Raw genomic sequence first — 10,912 nt, 5'->3', positions numbered from 1 at the left:
CATTCCTGCATTGGACATGGCCCACTGAGAACCTGATGCTGCCCCTGGTTCAGACAGCACAGCCCAGGCCAGCATCCAGCTTAGGAAGGCAGCTCAGCTGTGCACAGATGCAGGGCAAGCGGACATGAAGCCCTGCGTGCCTCTCTGAGGGCTTGGCCTTGGGCAGTGTCCATGTTCTCCTGCTAACCTTTTCTCAAGGCGGATACAGCTTATCATTATTCATGGACTACATGTTTTTTAAATTCACCTACTCACTAAAAGTTATCTATAAACCCCAAAATCAATACTTGTGGTACTTTTGGGGTCATTTGTGGACATCTGTGGAAATGTGTGTCTGCAGAGCAATGAAAAATTTGAGTCACCAGACACACAGGTTCCCAGCTGAGGTGGAACAAGGCATCCTTCTGCCTTCTCGTTTCAGCTCTCAAACCATAAACATGTCTCCTTTTAGAAGTCTAAGCACCATGCTTCTCACATTTTGTGTTATCTGTTGGTGACTTTGCTGTTTAAAATGGCCCCAGGTATAATGCTGAAGTGTTGTGTGGTGTTTTTAAGCGCGGGAAGCTGTGATGTGCCTTATGGAGAAAATACAAGTTAGATGAGCTTCCTTCAGGCATGAGTTACAGTGCTCTGGCTGTGAGTTCAATGCGACGGTATTAAAAATATATATTAAATGAGGTGTCTTTAAGCAGAAAGACATATAAGACAAAGTAGTGTATTGATCGGTTGGTGAAAATGTTGTGACCAGAGGCTCACACGAACTTAGCCCTGTAGCTCCCCTGGGAGCAGTACTGGCAAATTCAGTGTTCCAGGAGACTTTGTAGAACATAACCACTGTGAATAACAAGAATCGCTGGTAGTTGTCCTTCTTGGAGGACACACACACCCTCCCAAGAGTCCAGGAGGAAGTCCCCTTTCAGCCTGGCTGAGGTCCCTGGGATAAAACAGCAGTCATAGCTGGCACTCAGACAGCACTTCCTGCATGCCAGACATGTGAACCTCCCAGCAACTCCAGAAGGTGGAACTTTGATTTTCCCCATTTTGAAGATGAGGAAACTGTGGCCCAGAGGGGTTAAGTAACCCTCCCAAAGTCACACAGAATCACAGATCAGACCCAGAGCACCTGTTCGTGTCCACTGTGCTGAATATCTCTCTCTGCTAGAAGCCACAGTGTCACTGTCCCCCAGGATAATGGTTTTCCTTGGAGACCTGAGAAGAGGTGATGGGAGTGTTCACAGCTGGACTCCAGCTTGGGAGGGTGGGGGGGGAGAGGTCAAGGGTGAAGGCACCAGGGTGCCCAGAGTGGGGCACTGGCAGGAGAGAGGCTTCCTATGTGGTAGGGCCCAGGGCAGTTGGTGTGTGCCTGGGCTAAGATGAGACGCTTCACTCTAAAATGGGCCCTTGAGATGTTCATCTTTGTCTCAAGGTGTTCCTTCTCAGGAGAGGGGCAGTGGTAGTGAGAGCAGCCTCTCTGTGGGGAGAGAGGAGTATGGCTACTCTGTGGGGCCTTGTGGGAACCCCACTGGTGGCATCAGGGCCTGCTGCTGGGGAGGGACCCAGATGCACTGTGGAGCCCCTGCCCTGGTCAGGCCCCTGTGCTCATCTGCTCATGCCTCTCTGTTTTTACCCACCACCTCTCTTCAGCTCTCCAAAAGCAGACACCTACTGATACCTGCCACTGAATCTCCACTCCTTAGACTGCCATTAAAGGACTTTTCAGGGTCTGCCTGCCTCCATTTCTGTCTTCCTCCCCCCACCAGCTCACACCTGGCCTTCGGCCAGACAAGACACTTGCAGGGCCTGAAGTTCTTAACTGTACCTGTCCTGGCTGGTGTACCTACAGCGTCGCCCCATGTCTACTTTACTTCCTCCTGCTCTGTTGAGTACCTACGCAGATGTCACATCCAATGGAAAACCTTCCCAGATTCCCCAGACTCATGTACCTACCCTTCTCCCTCCTCTAGACTTGCCGTGTCTCCACCGGCACTTTTGCATTGAAGGCTCACTGGCTCTCCCACTAGGCCAGCAATTCCTTGGGGGTGTGGGCAGGTTCTGCAGCCTGGGCAGCCTGGATTAGCGTTATGGTGTGGTCACTTCCCAGCTAGGTGACCTTGGGCAACATACTCAACCTCTCTGTGCCTCAGCTTCACCCTATAAAATGAAAATAACTGTACCTGTCTCCAAGGTGCTCTAAGAATCAAATAAGATAATCCATAAAAAGTTCTGGAAAACAGAAATAGCACTTAATAATTTAATTATCTATTATATTTTTTATTCCCAGTACCTAGCACAGAGATGGCATAGTTTCAGTGTTTAATTAGTGCTAAATGAAGATTGAGTTGCTTTTAACTAATAATTCTTTTAAGTGAATATATGTAAATATTTATAATTAAAGTGCAGACACATCCACACAGGCATTGTGGACAAAATTCCTCTGTTTTAGGCTGCCAGGAACATGTGTGTAAGAGGGTTGCATCACATGCAAATTCAACTTCCAAATTCAAATGTGGGTTCTTAGCAAAAAGAGCAATAAAAAAAGAACTCCCTTCACCTAACAACTAGCCCTTGGCCTCTGTGCACTAGGGAAAGGAGGCCATAATAGATATACAAAGAAAAATGAAAAAAAAAATTATTTATGGATGACTTAGGAACTTCCAGAGGTAATTTCTATTTATAGTTATCTATTGTTATGATTATCAGTTAGTTGTATGATTCTGGGTTTAATCATTTTCACATGGGCATCTTCCCACAGACCATGGGAGAGGGTCTTTCTGTGGAATTGCTTGTTAGGGTGGTGAGCCTCTTGGGTAAATGTAAAGAAACAAACAAATCAACCCTAACCAAGTCAGGCTGGACTGTGACATGTGACAGAGCAATGAGCAGATTCCTGGGCCAGAGGAGATAACAGGGACCAACTCAGCCTGGCCAGGGCGGGGTCAGAGCTGAGTCTTCAGCTGATGGAAAAGTTGTAGCCAGGTAGTGAAGGATGGGGTGACCAGGGATCGGGCGCCCCGCAAAAAATGTCTGTGGTCCACAGTCATGTCGGACTCACGTCTTTGCTAACGCTCCCTCCATGCTGAGTGTGTGGGCCTGCCGTGGTCACAGAAGCAACTGGGCCTCTGGGTGCTTACAGTCCACAGACTGTCCCACCCTAGGCTGCTGAAAAGGAAGCAGAGCCTTCACTCCTTTTCTTATTCTTGTGTTATTTCATTCAGAGAAGAGTTCTTACGTGCAAAAATCCCACGCCAGACACATGAAAAACCCCAAAAAGTGGGGTGCCAGAGGGGCAGGGGAAGCCAGGCCCGGAAGGGACTTCCCTCATCCCTTCAATTCCCCTCCTGGGGCCCCTTTTCCCAATTCCCTGATGGAGGCAGAGAAAACAGCTGCCTCCCTCTTTGGGAGTGGCAATGGGCTGCCTCTCTGAGTTCTCCCATTTCCACTGGGCCTACAGTGCCCACAAGGACCCCTCCCTGAGGAGGGCAGGGACCCCCTCCTAAATGGGGCAGACACTGGGGGCCAGCCAGACACTGAAAGGGTCAGACAGGGGTTCCTGGAAGAGACGGGATCCAGGTTGGGATGTGAACTGGGATGAGGAGGAGGAGGCAAAGACCTGGGTGGGGCATCTGGCTTCAGAGAGAGGGATGGGCACCTCTGGCCCAGCAGGAGACCAGCCAGCCAGGGGCCTGGAGTCCTACAGGAAGCTCCACCTGCCATCTGTGGATGCCTACATTCTCAGGAGAGCCACAGTCACCTATACCAAGTCTGACTGTGTCTGGCTAATCACCTGTACATGGAAGACCACATTAAGTCCTTTTATCTCGAAGAATAGTAAGGAAGCATACCTGCAGATGTATAGACTATTTCTGGTAGGACACAGAGGAAACTAGCAGTCACTCTTACTCTGGGCATTAGAGGGAAGTTGAGGCTTTATTTTCCTTATGACTCTGTAATTCTATCGGAATTTTTTTATTTTGTGTTTTTATCAGGACCATTTATGACTTTTGTCATATACATAAAGAAGGAAAGAGTAAGCAGCTCAAAGATTGTAGTCACTTTGGTATAGCAAATTAGGTCAGCCATTTTAATCTCTCTTGAGTTTATATTTAAGGCCTGGTGATTTTATGATTTTCCTTTTCTTTATGCCACCAAACCTCTCCTAGGTTCTTCCCGCAAAGAGATCACAAAACACTGGGAATGGCTGGAAAATAACTTACTCCAGACACTGTCCATCTTTGACACTGAGGAAGATATCACCACCTTCGTCAAGGGCAAGATACACGTAAGATTCACTTTCCACTACTGGTTCTCACTCCCTTCTCTGGGCTACCAGTGTTCACCTTTGTCATCCTCTATAACTTTCAGACAACACCGTGTAGTTCTTTCCCCCATTAAACAGAGATGGAAACGAAGGGTCTGATCTTTTAGTGTTGAAAGGGGCAGTTGAACTCATTGTATGCAGGCCCCATCTACCGGCCAGCCACCGGAGTTTAAGCTTAGCTGGGAGTTTCCATTCCCTGCAAAGGGCCTCAGAGCAAATACGCAGATATACAACTCTGATAGCCAGTTCCTTGGCCAACAGAGGAAGAAGTTGGAAATGACAGGATAATTTTAAGTATATTTCTATTATAAAACTAACATTACTTCAAAATGCACAGACACTTTGACCCAGCAATTCCATTCCTTGGAATTTACCCTACAGTGTGTTCATATGTCCAGAATGACGTATGTATCAGGATGTTCCCTGCAACACTGTTAGCAAAAAGGCTGGAAACAGTGCCTCCCAGTCCCATGGTAAGAGGGGAAGCAGCTGTTCTTTCCTCTGCAAATTGAGAGGGTTCATACTTGCTAACATAGCATTTATTGAGTATTTTCTTTATGAGTATTGTGCTGAGCACTTTATATTCAGGGGACTTGGTCAGTCATATGTGGTATTCTTAGTGGAATATTTTACAGCTAGCAAAATAATTATGAAGATTGTAGCAGTGTGTGAAAACATCACAGTGATGTTTAGATTGTTTCCTCTTTAGGGAACAATTAGATAATGAGCATTTATCTGAGTGTGTGTGTGTGTGTGTGTGTGTGTGTGTGTGTGTGTGTGTGTGTGGCTTTTTCTTTCTGTTGGATTATCGCCTTGGATTAGATTCCTCAGAAAGCTGTTACCAGGTCAAAGTTTCATGATGCAAACTTACTTTGGGCAAGCCCTTGTGACTTCATTATGCCAGAACCTCCTAGACCTGGGCAGATGGCACCAAGAGTTCCTCAGCAGTTCTCTGTGTACTTTGGGGTTCAGGGTGGGACCTGTGTTGCCTTTCTAGTTCCAGGAAAATAGACAAAGAGAGCAGAGGCAAGTCTTCACTCTCCTAATGAGCCAGCTGGGCGATAATAATAATAACAGCAACATTATGGAATGTTTCCCTTATGCCAGGCCCAAACAAACTAACCAACAAAACAGATTAAAGTTCTAGATGAGTCAAAGGAAAAATTGGAAATTAAAAAATATTGAGGGAATCCCCAGGCCATCCAGTGGTTAGGACTTGGCACTTTCACTGCTGGGGCCCAGGTTCAATCCCTGGTCAGGGAACTAAGATCCTGTAAGATGTGAGGCCACAAAAAAAAAATAACGAAAAACTGAGAACTGGGCAATTATGGAAATGCTACTGTTTATCAGAATTTGTGAGATGTAGCAAAAGCAGCACACAGGAGGAAATTTAAAGCCTTACATTTTATGTTTTATAATGTGAGGAAAAGAAGAAAGGGTGGAAATTAATGAGCCAGGTGTCCAATTCAGTAAGTTAGAATGCCAGAGAAACCAGGAAATTAGAAAGAAAGAAATATAGTTATCACAAAAAAATTACTATTCACTGAATGCTCAGATTATAGTTAGCATTTTTTTAGCAATAAAGTATTTTTTAATTAAGACAGGTACCTTGTTTTTTTAGACATAACGCTATTGCGTATTTAATATACCACAGTATAGTGTATACTTAAGTTCTATATGCACTGGGAAACCAAAACATTTGTGTGACTTGCTTTAATGCGACATTTGCTTTATTGCCATGGTTCAGAACCAAACCTGCAATATCTTCAGGGTATGCCTGTAACAAAGGGAAGAAGTTAATTCCTTAGAAAATAAAGGAATGATACAGAAGAGCAACAGGTCCAAAAACAGATGTAAAATATAAACAAACCTGTGGCAAAAGTGATCCAGGACAAAAGAGAGAAACCTCAAATAAGTAATGTTGGGAATGAAATATGAGAGCATCTATTTAAAAAGCAAAGTTAGGGGCTTCCCTGGTGGCGCAGTGGTTAAGAATCCACCTGGCAGTGCAGGGGACACGGGTTCAAGCCCTGGTCCGGAATGATCCCACATGCTGCGGAGCAGCTAAGCCTGTGTGCCACAACTACTGAGCCTGTGCTCTAGACCACATGAGCCACAACTACTGAGCCCGCATGCCACAATTCTGAAGCCCGTGTGCCTAGAGCCCGTGCTCTGCAACAAGAGAAGCCACTGCAATGAGAAGCCTGCGCACCACAACAAAGAGAGTAGCCCCCGCTCGCCACGACTAGAGAAAGCCCACGTGCAGCCACAAAGACCCAATGCAGCCAAAAATAAGTAAAATAAATAAAATTTTAAAATAAAAATAAAAATAAATAAATAAATAAAAGCAGGGTTAAGAAAAAAGAGAGTAAGGGGACTTCCCTGGTGGCCCAGTGGTTAAGACTTCACCTTCCAATGCAGTGGGTGTGGGTTCGATCCCTGGTCCAGGAGCTAAGATCCCACATGGCTCGTGCCCACAAAACCAAAACATAAAACAGAAGCAATATTGTAACAGATTCAATAAAGACTTTAAAAATGGTCCACATCAAAAAAATCTTTAAAAAATAAGAGAGAAAGAGAATGCCATAAACAGCTTTAAGCCTATAAATTGTAAGAAGTGAGACAAGATGGACACTCTTAAAATAATGTTTTAGTTTCCAGTTGCTACTGTAACAAGTTACCATAAACTTAGTGGTTTAAAACAACACAAGTTCCTTTTCTTACAGTTCTGGAGGTCAGAAGTCTGAAATGAGTCTCACAGGCTAAAATCAAGGAATTGGCAAGGCTGACTCCTGGAGGCTCTAAGGGGAGAATCTGTTTCCTTGCCTTTTCCAGCTTTCAGGACCTTTGTATTCCGTGATTCTTGGCCCTTACCTTTCTCTTGAATGCCAGCAGCATGGCCTCTTCAGTCAACCAGTCAGTCTCGCAACCCTTCTGGGGACTGGGGTGTAAACATCTTTGGGGGGCTATTATTTGCTCTACCACATAATAGAACTTAAACTGAGACTCACAAAGAAATAGCAAACTTGAATATGCTTAAAACTATTAAAAAAATTGAATCAGTAATTTAAAATCTGCCCAGTGATTTTTACAGTCCAGTTGTATCAGCCAACAAACAAAATCCCAGTCCTGTGGGCTAGGCCATTCATTCCCATTGGTGAGGACCATTACTCCTGAGTAGAGGCCAGCGGACAATGCAGAGGAAAATGCAAAGCAGAGTGTCAGCCCCTCTGCTCCCTGCTTGGGGGTCTCCCAGGTGCAGCTGAAGGAGTGGGGAAAGGGGACTGCCAACTGAGACCCAGGAAGGTGGCCTGAGGGACAGGGTGCCGTGATGGCCCACAGGCTGTCTGGGGCCCACCTTTCCACTGGTGGGGCCCCTTCCCCAACCTCCCAGTAGGTGCATTTGAGGGAAGCAGAAGACAAGGGCAGGGCCTTAGTAACAAGAAGGGTGCTTTGCCAGAGCCTCTTTCCCAGACATAGAGCTAGTTCCTGCAGTAGTGTTCTGGGGAGGCACCAGAGGCAGCTTGAGAGAGAGAAGAGGTTGGAGTTGCAGCTACAGTGGTACTGGCTATACTGAGATGGAGGTACATCTTTGGGTCTTCACCCAAACTCCTGGCTGTTCTCCCTGCTCATGGTTACAGGAATTCGAGGCTGCCAAGAGGCTCAGCAGAAGCAGCAATCTGGGCCACAGCAGTTGCCTTGAATTACTTTAGCTTATCAAGTCATCATCCTCCTGGAAAATCTGTATGTACATTTTGAACCAAATGCGCTAAGAACCTGTTTTACCCCAGGAGGTTTGGGGTTGGCTTTGTGGCCCAGGGTGATGTCTCTGGGCACCCTGAGCCCAGTGAAGATGCTGGTGGGACACAGCATAGATATGCCCTGAGTTGGTTGGCCCTGTGACTGATCTCTGGACCCTGAACTGGGTAGGTCCTGAGCTGGGTGGGTCCTGCAGCTGGTCTGTGGGCCTTGAGCGGGGGGAAGAGGCAGGAGCCCCCTGGTATGTGGCGGCGGGGAGTATCAGGTACAGAACATCCTCCAAGACATTGTCACAAGAAATGCACGTCACAGAACAGTGCCACAGCAAGTTCCCATTTGGGCAAAGAAAGAGGGGAAAGAGCAGATTGCATGTATTTGCTTAAGGGTGCATCAGTGCCAGCCTGTCTGAGAGGAAACCAGCAAAGTGGCTACAACAGCAGAGGAGATGGAGACTCCCTTCACACTGAACACACTTTTCTACTACTTGCATTTATTTACCATGTTTATGTATTATATTTTTCAGATATTTACATTAAAATAACTAAAATGTAAATTTAAAAATTCCCTTCTCTGATCTAGTAGAGATAATAGCTCAGGGAGTTAGGGGAAATTGCCCAGCATCTGTCTGGCCAGAGCAGATGACAGGCCTACCTGCCTGTGGCCCTTGGGCCAGCGTCCAAGAGTCCTGGGTCCCACCACTTGAGTTCCCTGCGGGAACCAGTCCCCTTGTCTTCCTACAGGGCATCATCGCAGAAGAGAACAAGAACCTGCAGCCCCAGGGAGATGAGGACCCTGGGAAATTCAAGGAGGCCGAGCTGAAAATGCGGAAGCAGTTTGGGATGCCCGAGGGAGAGAAGCTGGTCAACTACTACTCCTGCAGCTACTGGAAGGGCCGCGTGCCCTGGCAGGGCTGGCTCTACCTGACCGTCAACCACCTGTGCTTCTACTCCTTCCTGCTGGGCAAGGAGGGTGAGTGCAGGCAGCAGGAGTGCCCCCTGTGTCCCCCCTAGCCCCAGTCCCCCAGCTGGCCCCGTCATCCTCAGGGCGTCCCCCTCTGCCCTCACCCTCGACCTCGCCTCTAGAAAATGTACCGCCTCCCCAGACTGTCGAGGTTCCTGAGGGCTGTCCCTCCTCGGCCCCTGGATATTCTGTCCCCACACACCCACCAGAGGGTCTCCCCAGAACCTAGTGGCCCACGACCAGAACTCCAGACTTGAACCAGGCATCACCGGGCTCCTGGAGGCTCCTGTCATGTATACATCAACTAGCACAGTTCTTCACATAGTGACTTTCTGCACAGGGCCTCCCCTCTTTCAAGCAGAGTGCCAGGGCACCCATCATCCCTGAGCAGCTCCAGGTTACATGGTGCCTTGGACGTGTGCCCCTGCAGCCACCTGCTGCAGGTCCCTCCCCACAGGAAGCCCTGGCCTCAGGACAAAAGGCAGACTCCCAGCCGGTGCACTCTGCTGCCATGTCGACCCCAGAAAGAGCCCCCAGGGCTTCAGCTGCTCTCAGTGTGGCCTTTCCTGGGCCCAGCAAGGCCGGCTCCCAGCCATGCACACACATCTGTCACAACCTCCCCTGCCTTTCTCCCACCCTGGCATCTCCTCATCAGGCAGGGGCCAGCGTCCTCTCTGTGCTGGTCACACCATGTCGTGACTTGTTCCCACATCAGTGCACTCCCACTAGGTGGGGCTTCTCAAGTCCGGGGTCTCAGCTAGCTCACCTCTGTTTGTTCATTCATCTCATCCTTTAGCCGTTTGGTGGGCAAACCCAGGAGATTCTCAGGGCTGGGCACTGGGTTGGCCCAGGACGGCCCAGTCCCTCCTCGTGGAGCTGGTGTCCCAGCATAGCTAGGCTCAGGCCTGGGGGCTGGGGGGTGGGGAACGGGCAGGCGGTAGATGCTGCCTGCCCCCCCACATGGGTTCCAGGCCCAGGCAGGAGTCAGGAGCCTGCGTGCCCAGCCCTCCAGCTGGCGTGACCTGATGGTGCGTGTGTCCCCTCTGCTGTGCAGTGAGCCTGGTGGTGCGGTGGGCGGACGTCGCACGGCTGGAGAAGGACGCCACGCTGCTCTTCCCTGAGAGCGTCCGTGTGGGCACGCGGGACCGGGAGCTCCTCTTCTCCATGTTCCTCAGCGTCGGCGAGACCTTCAAGCTCATGGAGCAGCTGGCCAGCATCGCCGTGCGGCAGCTACTGGACAGCGAGGGCTTCCTGGAAGCCGGAGCACTGCCCAGGCCCCCCCAGCCGCACAGGAACATTTCGGCTCTGAAGCGGTGAGTTGTGCCTCCCCCGCCCCCAGCAGGGGCCTGCCCTCCTCACCCTTCACAGGCTCCCCGCGTGTAAAGGGGGCCAGGTGAAGGGTGGTCTTCGATAGTGGGGAGGGCACCAGGAGATCCACAGAGGTGTCGCCCTGAAAAACCTACCGCTGACGCTGACGTGGAGGGAATTCTTCAGGTATTACTTCTCGAAGCCCTGGGGTGGGGAGGCTCTCACAGGCTCCTTGGTTTCAGACAGGAAGCTGAGGCACAGGGAGGCAGAGCAGCTTGCCCCAGACCCCAGTGCCTTAGCTCTAAGTGAGCAGTGGAGCCCAGGACAGGCGCCCCACCACGTCAGCCAGGACATCCCCAGAGGCCTCTTCAGGAAGGCTTCAGAATCCCAGCTCAGGGTACACCGCCTCCATCCCGCCATGATTGACAGCTCTTCTCGGGACCCCCGGGCCCTGACCCCAGGCCCCAGGAGACAGCCCTGCACAGGTCTGAGGTCTCTGCCACCCTATCTTTGGGAATTGGTAGACAGAGGAACGATTCACCGGGGCTGGCCTCTCCGAGCACTCTG

General features: G+C 49.4%; 1 protein-coding gene across 1 annotated transcript in view; it reads left to right on the top strand.

Moving 5' to 3' along the window:
* Positions 1–10,912, top strand: part of TBC1D9B (TBC1 domain family member 9B) — a 44,551-nt gene that overhangs the window by 3,373 nt on the left and 30,266 nt on the right. Inside the window, exons 3-5 of the mRNA XM_007465506.1 lie at positions 4,161–4,279; positions 8,818–9,046; positions 10,092–10,350. Of these exons, the coding sequence (XP_007465568.1) occupies positions 4,161–4,279; positions 8,818–9,046; positions 10,092–10,350 (607 nt within the window). The remainder of the gene's footprint in view (positions 1–4,160; positions 4,280–8,817; positions 9,047–10,091; positions 10,351–10,912) is intronic.

The sequence above is a fragment of the Lipotes vexillifer genome, unplaced genomic scaffold (genome assembly GCF_000442215.2).
Source record: "Lipotes vexillifer unplaced genomic scaffold, Lipotes_vexillifer_v1.1 scaffold613, whole genome shotgun sequence".
In the NCBI taxonomy this organism is placed as follows: domain Eukaryota; kingdom Metazoa; phylum Chordata; class Mammalia; order Artiodactyla; family Lipotidae; genus Lipotes; species Lipotes vexillifer.
Note: the sequence above shows the minus strand (reverse complement) of the source record. Positions and strands in the feature narration are given on the sequence as shown.